We start from the raw sequence: 19860 nt of genomic DNA, 5'->3' as shown, positions 1-19860 counted from the left end.
CCATCTTGGGCTCCTCACCCACCGGCACAGTCTCCGTCAGTCGACCCCCTCCCACCGTCGACTCCACCGTGGATCATCATCCTGGCTGGTCTCTGGAGCACCATCTGGCTCCTCCTGCTCCGGGCTCCTCCCTGGCTCCTTCATCCACTCCACCCTAGTTCCATGCTCCATGCTCCCTCCTGAACCCCCAACCTCCCCCAAACTCTCTTTCGGTGCGAGGATGCACCGTTCCGGGAGGAGGCCAACTGTTACATTCATGGACTTTGAGTGTCCTGATTTGGTCATGTTCCTGTTCTTGTTTGGTTAATTAATTAATCCCCACATGTTCTCCATTCCCCAGATTACCTCCCTTGTGTTTAAAGCCCTGTCTTTTTAGTTCCTAGGTGTCTGCGATTATCAGTGTTACCCTGTTGATGTTCATTAAACTCCTCTTTTAATTTATTATCCTCCTCGTTTGTCTGATTCCTACGCCTGTAAACAGACCATTGTAATAATCGTCTGATCGTGGTTGTATTTCTCTATTAGTGCTACTGGATTTAAGCACTGCGTTATACACTATTAACCACAACATTCTTTTGCATAGACTAAAAAACTTTATTGGCATTGGTGGAAGTGCATTAGCATGGTTCAAATCGTACTTGACCGCCATCAATTCGTAGCAGTGAATGAAGAGGTATCATATCGATCACAAGTGCAGTATGGAGTACCTCAAGGTTCAGTACTAGGGCCGTTACTCTTCACGCTTTACATGTTACCCTTGGGAGATATTATCAGGAAACACTGTGTTAGTTTTCATTGTTATGCTGATGATACTCAGCTCTATATTTCTTTGCGGCCCAGTGAAACATACCTAAAGCTCCTGGCAATTTACAAAACTCTTTCCAAAATTTGGATATAAATTGAGATCCCCTGTCAGAAACCACGACTACCGGGAGGCCATGAAGCCGAAAGACGTGATCTAGGACAGTGACTGCTGTCTCCTTGGCTGTCGGTAATTTGGGCAAGGGAATGAAATGTCCCGCATTCGAGAACCGGTCCACTACGGTCAAAACGACCGTCATGCCATTAGTGGGCGGGAGGGCGGTAACAAAATCTAGTGTGATGTGGGACCAGGGTCTCGAAGGGACAGACAGCGGTTGAAGGAGCCCATCAGGAGGTTGCTAAGATGAATTACCACTGGCGCAAACTGAGCAAGCCAAAACAAAATCGCGGTCGTCACGAGCCATAAGTGGCCACCAGAATCGTTGTTTAACTAACCCATTAGTTCGACTTATCCCTGGATGACAAGCAAAGTAAGAGCAGTGACCCCACTGAATGACTTTGGACCTTAATTCCTCCGGCACAAATAAACGGTTCGGTGGACAACCGGGCGGAGGTGTTACCCCTTCTAAGGCCGTCTTGACCTTCGACTCGACCTCCCATATGAGTGCTGAGACCACTACTTTCTCAGGTAAAATACATTTGGGAGTCACCAGGCGGGCGGAGGGATCAAAAAGATGTGATAAAGAATCGGGTTTGACATTTTTGGAACCCGGGCGGTACGATAAAATAAAATCAAAGCGACCGAAACAAAGTGCCCACCGAGCCTGCCTGGAATTGAGTCTTTTGGCAGTTCTAATGTATTCTAAATTCTTATGATCGGTCCAAACAATGAAAGGTACCCCTGAGCCTTCCAGCCAGTGACGCCACTCCTCTAAAGCTAATTTGACGGCCAACAATTCTCACTGTTACCAATATCATAATTGCGTTCAGCAGGAGATAAATGATGGGAAAAAAACGCGCAAGGATGTACCTTATCGTTCGAGGCAGAACGTTGGGACAACACTGCTCCTACCACCACCTCTGATGTGTCAACCTCTACTATGAACTACCATGTGGGGTCAGGGCCCAAAAGGATAGGAGCCAAAACGAAGCGGCTTTTGAGGTTAGTGAATGCAATCTCAGCTGTGTCCGACCACCTGAACGGAGTACTGGGAGAGGTCAAGGCTGTCAGAGGTGAGACTAGTTGGCTGAAATTGCGAATGAAATGCCGATAGAAATTGGCGAACCCCAGAAACCGCTGTAGGGCCTTACGGGAATCTGGAGAAGGCCAATCTATCACAGCCTTAAATTTGTCAGGGTCCATACGTATTCCCTCGAACGAGACGATATACCCTAGGAAGGGAACAGACTGTGCATGGTATTAAAGGCGGTTTTCCATTCAAACCAGTTCCTGATGCGGACCAAATGATAAGCATTACGTAAATCCAATTTTGTGAATACAGATGCTAGCTGTAGACTCTCAAAAGCTGAAGACATATAATGGATAGGTGTTCTTTATTGTAAGGTTGTTCAGCTCTCGGTAATCAATACAAGGTAGCAGAGAACCATCCTTCTTACCCACAAAAATGAATCCCGCCCCCCCCTGTAGAAGAGGAAGGGCGGATGAACCCAAGGAATGCCAAGGAATCAGAAATGTATTTCTCCATGGCCTCCCTCTCTGGAATAGAAAGAGAGTATAATTTGCCTTTAGGCAGAGACTTACCTGGCACTAAGTCTATGGCACAGTCGTAGGGATGATGCGGAGGAAGAGAAGCAGCACGGGACTTACTGAACACCTCCTTCAGGTCCAGATACTCTGCGGGCACATTTAGTAATACCATCTTCTGAAAGACAGAGACAGGGACAACAGGACAAGCAGAAACCAGACAAGACTCATGACAACTTTCACTCCACAATGTGACTGTGTTGGAACCCCAATCCACTCGTGGATTATGTTTGATTAACCAGGGGTGACCTAAGACAATGGGAGCTATGGGGGAGTCCATGAGGAAAAAGGATATGGTTTCACGATGATTGTCTGAAGTGAACAGAGTGATGGGTTCAGTGTAGTGGGTGACGTGAGGCAGTTCCTGGCCGTTGAGTGCGGTGACATGGATGGGAAGAGACACAGGCAGGACAGGAATGTTCAGGTGACGTGCAAGCAATGAGTCGATGAAATTACCTTCGGCTCTGGACTCCAGAAGGGTGTGACAGTCATGTGTGTGATTCTCCCACCGCAGTTTCACCGGAAGGAGAGTCGATAATGTTGTTGAGGACTTCCCAGCGGAAATCCCACCCGATAGTAGCCTCATTTTTACTACTGGGCTGGCTTTTTTACCGGGCAGGAATAGATGGTATGTCCTGAGCCTCCGCAGTACAAACATAGTCCTTGGGACCTCCGGCGCGCTCTCTCCCTCTGGGACAGCTGAGCTCTACCCACCTGCATGGGTTCGTGTCTGTCGACGGGACCGACCGCGTTCTCTCAACTCGAGCGGCCCCTTTCCGGAGAGATGGGATGGCGTGTAGGACTGGTCTGTCTACCCAGACGATTAATCCGGGCATCAACTAGCAGGGCTAGGTCAATGAGACCGTTGAGTTTGGGGGGCAGCTCGAGGAGGTAGATCTCCTTCTGAACATGGTTCCACTGTTACGCGGCCGACAGGGTGCGGAACTGGATGGAGTAATCTATGACAGAAGAGGACCAGGTCTGGGCCATTATTTTATGTTTTGCTTTTTATTTATGCGCACCAGTCGTCCGTGAGGGGCTGGTGTGCTGTTTTGTGTGTATTTTGAATAATTAAAGTGTTATTTGATTGTTCGCCCGGTTCCCGCCTCCTTCTTCAGGACGACTATGGAGTTTTTATCATTACAATGACAATCCAAGATGGTGAAGGCGGTGAGTTATCGAGATGGTGGTGGAGAGTTGGCAGCAGGAGAGAATGGCACAGGAACTGCGGGGAATCGAGCCGAAGGTAAGTGGTGATGCTTGTGAAGGTGCGATGAGTGGATGAGGTTCCGGGGGAAGACATGGACATCCAAACGCAGAACAACACAGAAACAAAGAACAGTTACCAACATGAAACAACGCTCTCACAAACACAAGACGTGAGACAAGCCATTACATAGTAAGAGAGTGATGAGTGACAGCTGTTGCTGATGACAATTAATGGAGACGCCCACAAGCTAATCAGTGCAGACGCAAAACACACAGACTTCACCACAAAGTGCAAAACCCAGAGATCACTGTTTACCAACCGTGACAAGTTTCAGAAACATTACCAATGTATTAAAATAAAATATCTGAACAATGTCTTGAAGTGTGACTCCAGGCTGTTAAAATTCTTAGAGAGATAATGCTCTGCCGAAGTGGTTATGATGCCATGATCTCTTTCTCCATTCTCAAAAAAATTACATTAGTTCCCAAAAACTTCTATTGCCTATGTTCTTTTCCCAGTGTTTCTTTCTGTTTACTGCTCCTGTTTACTTTGTGCCTTGTTTGTCCTCATAGTTACCTTTGTTTGTTGCCATAGCTACCCTTTTAGTTTCCATGTCAACCAATCACCTTCACCTGTCCCTTGTAAGCCCCTGGTTTTCTGGTGTTTTTCCATGTTCTTTTTCTTGTGTTGTCTTTAGTGGAACCTCTTTCTTGTTTCTTAAACTAAACACTCAAGTTCCATATACTTCACTTTCCACATTCCGTAGCTCAAATTAACGATTTTGATAATTATGCAGAACCATCGAGTAGACTCATTCTGTCTGAACATTAACTTTGCGCCTGTATGTTTACCATCCACACTGTGAAAAAATAGGGCTCTCTTCTTATTTATTTACTTGTGTTCTTTGAGTGTTTGCCTGAGACTGAAATCTAGTACACATTTAATTGTCAGGGTTCCCAATTATTAGTCTAAGAGAATCACGTTTCCAAGTCAAATACTTTGCTTTTACTTTAATAACAGTCAGATGTGTTGAAACTAAACTCAGCAGGAATGAGGAAGCTGCTTCACAGACTCACACACAAACCTGTTTTACACACGTCACTCAAACACAGAACCAGGAAACAGAATCACGTGACTTCAGGGAAAGAGAAACTGAAGTGTAGTTGAGCTGTTGTGTGTTTGTGTCTGTGTTCATGCAGTAAAATGGCAGAAGCCAGATTTTCTCAGGATGAGTTCATGTGTCCGGTGTGTCTGGATCTCCTGAAGGATCCAGTGGCCATTCCCTGTGGACACAGTTACTGTAAGATCTGTATTACAGACTGCTGGGATCAGGAGGATCAGTGGAGAGTCTACAGCTGTCCTCAGTGCAGACAGACCTTCAGTCCAAGACCTGCTTTAGCTAAAAATACTATCTTGGCTGAAATGGTGGAGAAACTGAAGAAGACCAGACTCTCTGCTGACTGTGAGGCTGGAGCTGGAGATGTGCAGTGTGACGTCTGTACTGGAAGAAAATACAGAGCCGTCAAGTCCTGTCTGGTGTGTCTGGAGTCTTACTGTCAAACTCATTTTGAGCGGCACGAGGAGTTTCATTCACGTAAACCACACAAAGTGACTGAAGTCACTGGACGACTGCAGGAGATGATCTGCCAGAAACATGAGAAGATCCTCGAGGTTTTCTGTCGCACTGATCAGAAGTGTATATGTCTGCTGTGTACGATTATTGAACATAAAAACCATGACATTGTACCAGCTGCAGACCAGAGGACAGAGACACAGGTATTTAACACTAGACACTGATGAAATATTGGAAATTCGTTTCATACGTGTTTATATCTGCATCATATTAACAGCTCACAGCATTCACACGACACACAACCGCAGAAATGAATAGCAGCTGCAAGAAGAGTTTCACTTTCTCCTGAAAATGCACCGTAAACCTTTATTAACACTTTCTTTAAAAAAAAAGTCCTTAAGCAACATAAAATAATGAAAGGAGCTAGTCTTTGACAAAATAAACATCTGTCAATAAAAATAAAGCAAATTATACTACACAGCAGAAACATTGTCAGTGTGTAGCTCTACGTCTGTGTTAGTTTTGCTTTTCTAATGCTTAGAACTGTGCTGTGAAACAATCCTTAATCTTCATGTTGATTCGTGTGAGATGATTGTAACAGATCATCACTTCTGGAGTTTGAACCTACAGCCGTTGTTTATCAGTTGAGATACATAACCTTTAAACTGCCTCACCCTGTGTTTACTGGATTCATCTGTTCACATGATGATTTAGAGCCAGTAGTTTTCTGTGAGATTGACGATCATCTGTTTGTCCTGCAGAAGCAGCTGAAGGAGACACAGAAGACGCTCCAGCAGAGAATCCAGCAGAGAGAGAAAGATCTCCAGCAGCTGAGAGAGACTGTGGAGTCTCATAAGGTGAGTCTGGAGAAGAAGAGAAGTTTGTCTCCGTCTCAGTTCAGACTCACTGAAGCTGAATCACTGTGTGTCCTAACAGCGCTCTGCACAGACAGCAGTGGAGGACAGTGAGAGGATCTTTACTGAGCTCATCCGCTCCATTGAGAGAAGCCGCTCTGAGCTGATACGACTGATCAGAGATCAGGAAAAGACTGCAGTGAGTCGAGCTGAAGAACGACTGGAGCGACTGGAGCAGGAGATCAATGATCTGAGGAGGAGAGACGCTGAGCTGGAGCAGCTTTCACACACACAGGATCACATCCAGTTCCTGCAGGTAACACACATCTAGAAGAACAGGATCATAGTGGACTTGAGCAGATCCTGCTGTGACAGAGACTCACAGAGAAACAGTTCATGAGTGTCTTATTATATAATCATCAGTCAGACTCTCATCTGATCATCTTCTTCTGAAAGAGACGCTGCTTACAAACAGCTTTCAGCTCTGGAAATCTCTTAGGAATCATTCCTCTCAGCTCTTTCTTCTGGAAGATGTATTTAGCTGCTAAACACCACTAGAACCACCAACAGTTCAAAACTTCACTAACATTTCAGCTTTTTACCTCATTTTTCTGATTTATTACACAATAGTGAAGCCACTCCTCTAGTGCGAGTTTGATGGCCAACGATTCCCGGTTTCCGATGTCTTAGTTCTGCTCCGCTGGGGTCAGATTCCTGGAATAGTGAACTAAAGGCTGGAGGCGTGGAGGCTCACCAAACAGCTGCAATAGCTCGGTGTATTCCCTGACACAACCGCAGCAGTTGATCTGAAACAGAAATCTCACCAGTAGCTGAGCTAAATACCTCTGAGAAGTGTTAGTGAAAGCATCAAATGAGTTATTTATTACACTATTGGCATTCCATATGTCCTTTGCCCACGACAAAGCAAGACCAGACAGTAGCGAAATCAGGAATGCTACCTTGGAGCACTCAGTAGGGAATTTCTGCGGTTGCATCTCGATGTGTAACGCCACTTGTAAAAGAAAGCCGCCACATCCAGCTGGATGACCAGGGATCCATAGAAGTGTCCTGTTGGGTCCGGTCTTTTGTCACAAACCAGGGGATAGACAGGAGGTTAGTGATGATGAGGTTTAGACTTGAAACAAAGAGTATGGCTGGTGCGATCAGTGATAAAGGCAATTGTCCAGAGACAAACACTGAAGCAGGAGGATGATGATGATACTTGGAGGCAGATTATAGAGTCCAGGTCTAGGAAACTGTGGAGACAACAAAAGAGAACCACAGAAGGATCGTCTGGGTTTCTGGGAGCAGAATCTCTTCAGTGTAGTGAATGATAGACTGGACGCCAAAGTACTGAGGTGATGGTGTGTTTGTCCTGGGTTTGATTACTGAGTTCAGGTGCAGGTGATCAGTTCTCCGGCGATTGGGAGCAGGTGATGGTGATGATGGAGGTGGCTGTGACGGTGATGATTCCCTGACAATGTGATCATGTATTTTTTTTTGAATCATCAAATTATTTTGACAGATTAAAAGCACATCTTAAATCATTTATTAATCATTTGTTCATGTTTTTGCAGTACCCACTCGAAAGTAGAAACTATTCATAATTTGTAAATGTTTATAAACATCTACTATTGTTTTGTATCTTTGTTGGCTTTGCAATTTTAGCCACATTGCGCAGTTAGTTTGGTAGTGGTTAAGTGGTTAACTAAACGCTTGGTAAAGACGTATCTCACATTGTAATTTGGGGGCAAAACGTTTTTATCACCTCAACACTTATATTACTTTAAGTGTTGAGGTCATAAGAGCTTCTTATATTGTTCATACATGCCACATAATAAATAAAAAAAACTTTGCATATTATTCACTGATACCTACACGAGGTACTCTATAGATACTCTGTTATTACAAAACATTACTCTGTAAATTCTGTTTACTTCTGCTGTAAATCTGTGATCTAAAGTGTTTCTGTGTTTTCTGTAGAGTTTCCAGTCTCTCTCAGCTCCTCCTGAATCTACAGACGTAAATGATGATCTCTTCAGTTCTCTCTTCTCTTCTGATGATCTGAGAGAATCTGTCCATCAGCTGAGAGACAAACTGGAGGATTTCTGTAAAGAGCAGCTGAAGAAGATCTCAGACAGAGGTAAAGTCCTGGAGATTCATCTGCTCTCAGAAACCAGTCCATCATCATCTCATATCATGGAGAACATCATATTAGAAATGTGTTAGGAATAGATACAGGATCATGAGAATCACACTGTTCATGTCTGTTGATTTCCACAGTCACATTCACCAACATTGATCTCTGGACCAGGAAGGACTTCCTACAATGTAAGTCAGTAAGAAAACCAGCAGAAAACTCATGAGTGTGTTCATGTTCCTCCTGTAGAAGGAGAAAGAAGAGTTTATAACTGATGATGTAAATGATGATGTGCACAGATACTGAGACACTGATGATACACTGAACATGAAGAGATCAAACAGATTCATAATTCCTGATTCTGATGTGTTTTATCTCCATCAGATTCCCATCAGTTCACTCTGGATCTGAACACAGCACATAAACTCCTCCGTCTGTCTGAGAACAACAGAGTGATTACATACACTAAAACAGTTCAGCCGTATCCTGATCATCCAGACAGATTTAATGGTTGGTATCAGGTGTTGTGTAGAGAGAGTGTGTGTGGACGCTGTTACTGGGAGATTGAGTGGAGTGGAGATAAAGGTGTGTGTATATCAGTGTCATATAAGAGCATCAGCAGGAAGGGAGCGGGTGTTGAGTGTGGGTTTGGATGGAATGATCAGTCCTGGAGTTTGTACTGCTCTCCCTCCAGATACTCATTCACACACAATAACATACAGACTGTTCTCTCTGTGAAGTCCATCATCAGGAGAATAGGAGTGTGTAGTGATGATGATGATGATGATGATGATGATGATGTCAGGAGAATAGGAGTGTTTGTGGATCACAGAGCAGGAACTCTGTCCTTCTACAGCGTCTCTGACACAATGAGCCTCATCCACACAGTCCAGACCACATTCACTCAGACGCTCTATCCTGGGTTTACGGTTTATTACGGATCATCAGTGAAACTGTGTTGATGAATCAGAATAGATATTATTATCATAATGGCCTTTCAATTCAAAAGATCTCACTGTGAATAAATAAATGTCATTATTAACCTCATGTAGCTCCGGCCCTTTCCAGCGTTTGTGTTCTTCTGTATTCTGCTGTTTTTATTCTCATGCATTTAAATGTTAAACATTCATTTCATTGTTCATTTGTTTTAAATTTTAAGTTACAGCATGTTAAATAATTAGTGTTAAAATTACAATTTTAAACTCTTCAAGCTTGTTTATTCAATGTGATTTCATGCGTTCAAGGAAAATAGTCTTGTTCTTTTTGAACTTCATTTGTCTCCCCACATTATTAAAATGCTTATTATATAGAGCTTATAATATGACAAAACTAAGTGAATTCATATTGTGTAAATGTAAATTATTGACAAGTGTAATTTAACAAAAATTAATATTATGTGGCATATAACATAGTTCTGAATTTGATTTCTTTCTTTTTTTTTACTTGAATATTAAACATTTAAAATTTAACACAACTTAATATTTTTATGTATTTTATAGTTTTATATACATGTATTTTCAAACAGTATTTTTATTTTTTTTATCTTAGACTGCAAATATACAGTTTTAAAAAATACAGCTTCAAGTTTTTAGTATGAAAGGAAAATTCTGAACATCAAATTCAATCATCTAAAATTCAATATGCAGAAATTCAGATCGTAGAGGAAGTAGGTCAGAGGTCATCCACGGGGAAGAGTAGATAAACTCTGAAAAGTCTAACGAAGTCTTTCTTACAGTTAACAGTTTTCTAGTGTGAGTGTGTGGTTTAAGATCAACCTGATCATGAATCATTCAGAGTCTACACGATTCTTTAACATTTATGATTTACACTTATATGTTAGTGTTCTCAGCATCTGAAACATGTCACTGCAGATATTCTTTACAACTTAAAGGTACTTAAAAGTACAAAAACTTTAATTATACAGTAACTTTAACAAATAAGCACAAGTCATCGTCATTCTCTTAATGCCTGGTGTTTTCTTCAGGAGCATCAGTGGACGTCTGAATCTTCTGTAATAGTTGTGTTTGAGTCTCAGTCGTCCTCAGAGTGAAAAGATGGATCTCACAATCACACAGTCACTGCTAGAAAGGGTTCAGATATGCAGAAGATGCTGGAAAACAGAAGAATCTGCAGGAGCTGGAGGATTTTTGTGAAGAACAGAGCTCAGTTTAACTCTTCAGAACAAACAAGGGACTCTTGAAGAACCATCACAAAACAGAAAAACAGTCTTTTTCAGCTCCCATCCTTGTTGCCCCTGACCTGTTGTTTCAAGTCTAAAAGTTATATGTTTACATTTTAATATTAAGGTTTAAACCAAGAGAGACTCTTCAAGCTCAAATCACTCATTATTTTAATATTCAGGTGATTATTCAGGTTTTTCTGTGACCTGATGTATCAGGACTCTGAGTTAACTTCTGCTCTCTAAACAATCCATCATCACAGACCGACCCGAATCCACAGCAGTATCAGCACACACACGTGTGTGTTCAGGTGAAGGAGAGCTTGCCGTGTTTAGTTACAGTCACTGACAGTGATGTGATCGAAGCTTCTGTCATTAATGCTGCATCAAAGTCCTGATTCTTAAGGCGAAGGAGGATCTGTGTGATACAGAAGCTGTTAACAATACAGATAAAGTACACAGAAGCATTCATAATCTGCTAGAAGATCACCAGCTGATCCTACATCGACCCAGATACAGAAGAATAATGAAATCTAACTTTTTGGCCCGCTTCGATGTGTGAACTTAATTAAGAGGAACAGGTGTGAAGCATCGCGCCGCCAAACACATTTATAAAACTTACAGAGCACGAGGGACCTGCTGGATCCCAGACCTCATTACCAGAGCAGAGTCTAGACTTTCCCAAGTCTGAGAGGAAACCTGGCGGATTCACACACACACACACACACACACAGAGAGAGAGACACACACACACACTCAAACACACACACATACACAGAGAGAGACACACACTCACACTCACACACACACACACACACACACACGCACACACACACACACACACTCTCTCTCTCTCTCTCTCTCTCTCTCTCTCTCACACACACACACACACTCAAACACACACACACACGCACTCTCTCTCTATCTCTCTCTCTCTCTCTCTCACACACACACACACACTCAAACACACTCAAACACACACACACACACATTATCTCTCTCTCTCTCTCTCTCTCTCTCTCTCTCTCTCTCACACACACACACACACATTCACAAACACACACACTCTCTCTCTCTCTCTCTCTCTCTCTCTCACACACACACACACACACACACACTCTCTCTCTCTCTCTCACACACACACACACACACACACACACACACTCTCTCTCTCTCTCTATCTCTCTCTCTCTCTCACACACACACACACACACTCAAACACACACACACACACTCTCTCTTTCACACACACACAAGGAAAACACAGTTTTTCCATATTTCACTATGTTCTTTCACTATGTGATGATATTACTGCTCTGAGATCGAATACTGCGAAGTGCTCTCAGGAGTGACAATATTACTCTTCCAACATATATTATACAGTAGTTATCATTTTTATCCACAATTTTACTGTTTCACAACTTTAAATATGAGGTAGTGTAGTTATTTTTACGTCTGGAAATGATATTTAATAGTATTTCAGATCTCTAATATTATTTAATTTATTAAAACTAAACAAAAAATGAATAAAAACTATATAGACAAAAAAAGTGCAACAAAATTCTAAAACGTTTAACTAAAATTGTAATTAATTAATTAATGTTAAACATAAATATAAAAATTCAAACTAATTTAAACTTAATGAATTAATTAGATAATGAATGATTAATTAATACTACAATAGCATAAATAACTACTAAAATAACACTAGAATACAATAATAAACTCAAGACTCAAAAATCTCCATTTGAAATGTCTTCTTCTTCTCTTTCTTTTCATGGGTCTATTTTTTCATATAAAATAAGTTCCAGACCTGTATCTCAGAGTTAACCAGAGGTTTTTCAGCATCATGTTTTTCTGTTGTAATGTGAGATGTGTGAGATGTGTGTGTTCTCAGAGCTGCTAGAGCTCAGCTGTTCGGTCTCTTGGCTCGTTACACAGCATCATTAATTGTTTTGGCAGCAGCAGCGTCTGATGAAGGTCATAGACACAGCAGATATGAAATGAGAATTAGGCAGAGACACTAAATAAATATATGCTGATGAGCAGAACAACAAGAAACACTCCAAACATGAGCTTGTGATGTGGATGTCCCACTCTCTCTGTCTCTCTTGAGCGTTTTCTGAGGGTTTCATTCTTTGTAAAACTTATTTTAAATATTTATTTTAAAGCACAGGCCTGGTTTTCGTGAACGGAGATCTTTACTATGACAGCTGACAGTATTCAGCCAAACTCTTGCATTTACAGGATTCCCAGCACACTGGAGGAGCGTCTGGACTTCCTCATTTTTATTTCCGGAGTCAGCTTTGTCAAACTGAAGTATTCAGAAACCCATCATCTGTTCAGAATCACATTCTGTTACTCATATTATTAAAACAGAAACCCAGTCTGATTCCTAAATGACAATGATTGAGCTTCAGTGTCAAGTCATCTTTATTTATATAGTGCTTTTAAGAATACAGATTGTGTCAAAGCACATGCTGCTATGGAGTTGGTTTATTGTTTAAATTCTTCCCTTAGGAATTAGTTTGGTGCAGCATTCTATTCTCAATTGATTCATTCAAACACGTGGATTCATTCAGAAACGAACAACGCAGTCTTAATGAACGAGTCACCGAATCATTCATTCACTCAAATGATTCATTCAAACACGTGGATTCATTCGGAAACGAACAACGCAGTCTTAATGAACGAGTCACCGAATCATTCATTCACTCAAATGATTCATTCAAACACGTGGATTCATTCGGAAACGAACAACGCACAGTCTTAATGAACGAGTCACTGAATCATTCACTCAAATGATTCATTCAAACGCGCATTCTCCAAACGCGTGGATTCATTAGGAAACGAACAACGCAGAGTCTTAATGAACGAGTCACTGAATCATTCACTCAAATGATTCATTCGAACTCGCAGATTTTGTAAGACTCGCAGATTAGCCAGAAACTAACCACAAGAAGTATTTATGGACGATCACTGAATCACTCACTCAAACGATTCATTCAAACAATGAATTCATACAAATTAAAAACGTTAAAATAAACAATATTTCCCGCAGTGTGACATGATAGTTATCACCAAGCTATTTTACACTGTAAAACATTTTATGTATATTTTTCCACTTATGAGGCCTATTTTATGCTCTGATAAAAAAATAAAAAAATAAATAAAAAGTATTATTTTTGTTTATTGAAGCAAGGATAGCAAAGATTGTTAAGACTTAAGTAAATTGTGTTGCTTAATAGTCCAATATATTGATTCAGCAAATCATTGATATAAATTATTTTAGCTCAGTAAGTGCCAAAATAGCCTTAAATGCAGCAAAGATCTTGGATCGTGATCCTGCCCGAAAAAATATTATAATTTGTTTTATATGATATAATGCCAAGTATTTGAAATATTTTGTTTAAAGCTTTTCACATCTTGAAGAACAATCCCCAAACCCCATGCCAGCAAATCAAAGAAAAATTAATAAATTACACAAAGTGCAATTAAATACACATTGTTACACCTCCATAACCATACACAGTCCACAGACATCTACACATACTAAATCATTAAAAAAATATATTCCAATACCAATACCAGTAAATTCCCAATTATGCAAAAGTAAAATTGTTATACACTGTTATATTTGATCATATCACTGTCATTAACATTTATTTCTTGATTTAGTATTTGGTCATTCAAACATTTATTATTATTATTATTTAACAGTGTAGTGCACTCAGCAGTGTGCAGTGCGCGAGCCGCTGTTCTGGCCAATGGGCGGCGCGCCTCAATGAAGAGCTGCTCAGATCAGCTTCAGCCTCAGCCTCAGCCTCAGCAGCATCAGATGAAGATGAAGAAGATGACAGATCCTCACACATGGACTCGAGCTCTGGCTGATGGACGAACACAGTCTCGGTGAGAACATCCACACCCTCCACACACAATGATGTCTTTGACACTTCCGAAATCATCCTGCTGTCGCTGTTTGAGAGGAAATAATCGCGCTTTTGTGCGCGTTCAAATCAAATCAGTGATGGGGATCTAAATGTCTAAAGTGATTGTTCAGCGTTTGACATTTTGCTTTACATTGGTAGATTTACATTGTTGCGTTGTGTTGCATCTCGTGGAGTCCTGTTATAATATTTTTTCATACCTATTTTTAATGCATGATTTTATTTGATTTTTTTTATTGTTTTGCACATGTTGCTTTGTATCTTTGTCCGCGTGCATGATTTACTCTATTAGTTGAATCTCTTCGAAAACAATAGAAAGAGCGATTAATATAACACGAATGAAACGAAAAACACATGATATTACTGTCAGTTCAGCAGTTTGGGAAACCCAAGTGACTTTAATATGAACCATCTACTGATCCAAAAGATCTACTTCCTCTTTACATAGCTAGAGTTAAGGACTTGTTAAGTTTATTATTGTTGTTATAACTAGTAAAAAGAAAGAAGAAGAGTGAAATGGAAATCTCTCAAGGTGACCTCAAAGTTGGGCGTGAACACAACACGGATCAGGGCTGTTTACTGATCAATGCATTCAACCTTTGCATTATTTTAAGACAAGCGTTGTGTTTGTTCTTCTTCAGTCCAGCATTTATAGACATTTATAGACATAATCAGACACTTCCAATCCAATGCAAGCGGCTCCTGGAGTTAGTTGAAGCTGCTTCAGCTGCAGAGAGTTTGATTCATGTCTCTTTGATTTCAATGACGTGTCTTCTTGACATTGCTATGAAGTTGGTTTGGTGTTCTGTCTATTTTCCTTTAGTCTTGCACAAATCTGGTGTTTAGATATGATAGTAAACATGCATTTGGCAGTTTTCCATAATTCATTTGGATGAATTGGTTTCATTTGCCGCAGGTTTCAATTATTATTATTGTATTATTGTGATTGTGTCGCAGTATGGAGAAGTTGAAAGCGCCTGTGAAGTGTCCTGCCCCCGTCGGCCCTCATCGACGCTCTCTGAAGGGGGTCTGACTCACGTCTGTCATTCGTAGACGCTGACATTTCCAGTTTTACTGAAGACTATTCATGCCTTCAATTATTCATAAAAGCATCACTGTATGGCACGCATGATTCTGAGGGATTGGGCAAAATGAAATCCTGCGGGCAGAGGTGAATTAGGTGATGCCATCTGTCTCTCTAATTGATTAATTGATTGAAATGTATGAGTGGGTTTGTGAAGGGTTCGAGTGGAATCTGAGAATGAACAGATGATGTTTAACTGAAATGAGATGGATTAATGAGAGTGAGGATGGTGGTGATGCTGAGATATTAGAGAGAAACCGATCAAATCCAATGATAGCCCCCTCAGGCTGTCAGGAACAGGAAATAATTATGTCTGTAATTTCAGATGTTGAGTGTTTTTGAATCCATCTGTCTGTTTGATGATCATTGACTGGAATCATCTGAATGTGAGAATAACTGTGTTCATAAAACAGATGCAGTGTTACTGAAAGACCATCATAAAAACAACAACAACATGTTGAACAGAAATAGGTCAGCTTGCTTCATAATGACACACTGTTTTGCCAGAAGATGTTATTTCTCAGAAGTTTCTATTTTAAATCTCAAGGAATGTAATGAAGCTCTAAGTTATGTCTCACACTGAAATATATAAAAAAAATGAATAAAAAAAAAATATTAAAAGTGATTTTCTTACTTTCTTATTTCTGTCCTGTTTTCTAGTAGAAATATCAAAAAATTATTTATTCAAAAACAGGGATAGTATTGTTAATTAAACCTAAAACTGAAACCTTTCAAACATTTTGATTACTTGAAAAAATAAATAAATAAATAAATAAAACACTAACTGGAATAAATAAAATATTAAAAAAAAAATGAAAATTTCATTTAGTTTATTTAGTTTTATTCTAATTTTTCATTTCTTATTTTTGTTCAGTTTAAGTTGAAATACTACAGTAAATAAAACTAAATAAACTAAATCTTAAGAAGAAATAGTCATACGGCAAAATAAAAATAAATAAATACAAAAACAAAATAACTAAAATGAACTAAAAGATTCAGAACAGTAATCTTCTTTTTTTTAACCTTTTTAACCATTAATTAATATTATTATATGATATTTGTACTCTAAAATCTAGATGAGATTTTAAGTCTTGTTTTCTAAAAAAAAAAAATAATTAAAATATCAAAATTTTGTTAGCGTTTGCTAAAACCAAGCAAAAATATCTGTCAATGTTGTTAGAAAAATAATCTTGTTTAGCTTTTGAATTAAGATTATCTTTCTTACCGCACTGGCACATAGTTTTGATCATATTCAGCAAACACTAACTAAATTATATTTATTTTATTATTAAGTCATTGTGAGCAAAAAAGAAGTAAATATATCTAAACGTAATGTTTGATTAGTAATATTCATTGCTAAGGACTTCATCTGAAAAACTTTAAAGATGATTTTCTCAATATTTAGATTATAATAGTTGCATCTCAGACAGATATTGTCCTCCGAACAAACCACACATCAATGAAGAGATCATTTGTTCAGCTTCAGATTTCAGATTCAGTATAAATCTCAATTTCAATTATGACTGGTTTTGTACTCTAGAGTCAACATGTAGTACTAACCTTGAACACAAGGGGGCACTTAACTGCAACTTTTATTTATTGTGTGTGACGTGTGTTCTGTTCTTCTTTGTGTCCCGCCCACAGGATGATTGACAGCCTCGTGACCCAATAGACAGGATGATCGCCACCGGCGGGCTGCTGAGGATTTCCCGTCGCCAGGACTCGCTGCGAACCAAGAACCACGCGGAGAACAAGAAGAAGCGGAAAGCTCGGAAGAAGCGCAAGAACGACGTGGTGGTGGTGAAGGGCAAAGTGAAGCTGTGCTCCGTCTCTGGGCTGGTGGCAGCGCTGGGGGTCTTGATCCTGATGATCGGCATCACCATGGCCGTACTGGGATACTGGCCCAAAGAGAGGAACCAGGAGAAAATCATCAAACCCGTGCCACAAATAACAACCGAGAACTTTACGAGCAATAACGAGTTAGTGAAGTCGAACGCTTCCTCCAGCTTCTTCAGAAGTCTGCTTGTGAGATATTTATACTCGGACAACCTCAAAGTCTTCGGACCGTTAGTGATGGGCATCGGGATTTTCCTCTTCATCTGCGCCAACGCGGTTCTCCACGAGGATCGCGACAAGAAAACCAAAATCATCAACCTGCGAGACATTTACTCCACAGTCATCGATATCCACAGTTTGCGCGCCAAAGACTGCGTCCCGTTCAACGGCGTCATCGTGCAACCGAAGAGCGATAAACCGGCGTCTCCACGAAACAACAGACGCCCATCGTCTGCGAGGAAACACAGCTTGTTTGCGAAGCACCCGTCGTTCGCCGACACGATCTATAGCATACATCACGGAGCCGAGTGGGAGACGCACTCCATCGTCACGTCGTCGCTCAATGCCTTCACGCTCCCCGTCATCAAACTCAACAACTGCGACGTGCAGGAGAACGAAGCTCCGCGGCGTAAGAGCTGTGTCGCGACGCTGGAGACCAAAGCGGAGGTCTCGAGGACACGGATGTGTCTGTCGCACCTGTCTCTGAACGCACTGATGGATCCCGGAGCCAGGCGTCTGGACGAGAGCTCGCGCAGGTTCAGCTGTCCCAGACTGGAGCGATCGGGGAGCAAGGGCTACTTTAAACTCTCCGATCTGGGACAAGATTCGCTCGAGACGCCCGACGCGGGGCGAGAGGAGGAAGAGACCCACGCTCTTCAGGAAAACTCAGATACACGTCTGCAGAAACACACTGCGTGTCATTCGTGAACCATGACCTAGGCGCACATTAAAAGATAGAAATGACTTTGAGACAAAACTATTTTAACTTATACATGTCCGAAAAGGAGTACATTGCGAAAAAAATAAGTTTACGTAGTATTTCTTGTATAAATATAAAAAATGTATTGAATCAAGATGCATTTAGTTTAATAGTAAAATGACTTATGATATTAAGTTGTTTTCTGAATTAATATATATATTTATAATTTTTGCTTAAAACAAGCATGAATATCTGCTAATGGGACAAGAAAAATAATCTTGTTTAGCCTTTGAATTAAGATTAGTTTTCTTATCCCAATGGCAGATATTTTTATTAATTTTAAGCAAAAACTAAAAAATTTTAAGTTTGTCAAGTAAATGCGTCTTGATTCAGAAAACAAGACAAAAATACTAAGAAAATACTTTTTTTGTTTGAAGCATAAGCTTATTTAATCCTACCCCTTCTTCACTCAGTATTGATTATAATAATCATAATGTATAATTATTCATATTGTTTTCATGCATTAAAATAATTAGACGTGCTAAAACACAGAATTTGGTAACAATTAAACATAAAATGAGAAAAAATACAACATAGAGCTCTAAACGTGTGATTTTTGTTGAACTTTGAATAAATTGATGTTAAATTGTAAAGTTTTCATAATTTTAATTAATTAGATATACTTTTTAATTAATTACATTTAATTTAATTTACAAATTAAAAAGGATCCCAGAAAAAACACACACACACACACACACACACACATTATATATGTATACATATATATATATATATATATATATATATATATATATATATATATATATAATAAAACATTTCATAGGACCTCCCATAAAAACGATTTTAACCCCGTAAAGCCTGAATGTTTTGTCTCTTAAGGCTCATATCGTGAGAATATGCAGCTGGATTTACAGACCTCTACAATCGCTATAAGACACATTACTCAACACTAAACTCTTCACACAGCTCTAAACATCTTTCAGCTCGACCCTGCAGTTCATTTCTCATTCAGAATGCACTCAAACTAACAAAACACTTCATTAATGTCTCAGATTAACTCTATGTGATATATTTCTGTCTCATTCATTTCTGTGCTAGGTTTTAAACTGATGTTGACTGATGTTGTGCTCGCTGTGTGAAGAGTTTTATAAAAGTGACCCAAGTATTGAGAAATGTGTCTTAGCGATCATAAAAGACTGTAATTCAGAGACTCAAAAAATATGAATAAATTACACTTTAACACAGATTCACACAGAAAACAGCTGATTTTCATTGCAATAATATTTGACTATTTTTACTGTATTTGTGATCAAATAATGATGTTTCGGGATGAATATGTCTGACATGAATGTGTTTGTGGATTATTTGGTTGCTGTTGTAGAGTGTTTCAGATTCTTGAACGACGAGGAGGAAGTGTCACGTCTGAAAGTGTCTCTGTATGAACCTAAAGTGAAGAAACTGTCTTTATGAACATGTGATTCAGTCATTTGATGGTTAGTTATAATTACTGTAGCTGATTAAGATTTTCAACCTGAAAATTAAACTTTCTATTTTATTCTTTCTTTTTCCT

General features: G+C 39.8%; 2 protein-coding genes across 2 annotated transcripts; both read left to right on the top strand.

Annotated features, from left to right (window-relative positions):
* The first annotated feature begins 4856 nt into the window (after positions 1-4856).
* LOC127950826 (tripartite motif-containing protein 16-like) lies at positions 4857-9351 on the top strand. Its single transcript, XM_052548155.1, has 6 exons — positions 4857-5513; positions 6072-6167; positions 6247-6480; positions 8148-8307; positions 8448-8495; positions 8689-9351. The coding sequence occupies exons 1-6, from the start codon at positions 4941-4943 to the stop codon at positions 9264-9266; spliced, it is 1689 nt and encodes a 562-aa protein (XP_052404115.1). The 5' UTR covers positions 4857-4940; the 3' UTR covers positions 9267-9351.
* A 4864-nt stretch (positions 9352-14215) lies between these two features.
* On the top strand, positions 14216-19018 carry LOC127950833 (transmembrane protein 200A). Its single transcript, XM_052548164.1, has 2 exons — positions 14216-14392; positions 17159-19018. The coding sequence occupies exon 2, from the start codon at positions 17192-17194 to the stop codon at positions 18275-18277; it is 1086 nt and encodes a 361-aa protein (XP_052404124.1). The 5' UTR covers positions 14216-14392; positions 17159-17191; the 3' UTR covers positions 18278-19018.
* The last annotated feature ends 842 nt before the right edge of the window (positions 19019-19860 follow it).

The sequence above is a fragment of the Carassius gibelio genome, chromosome B2, assembly GCF_023724105.1.
Source record: "Carassius gibelio isolate Cgi1373 ecotype wild population from Czech Republic chromosome B2, carGib1.2-hapl.c, whole genome shotgun sequence".
Taxonomy (NCBI): domain Eukaryota; kingdom Metazoa; phylum Chordata; class Actinopteri; order Cypriniformes; family Cyprinidae; genus Carassius; species Carassius gibelio.
This window is presented reverse-complemented; position numbering and strand designations above follow the sequence as displayed.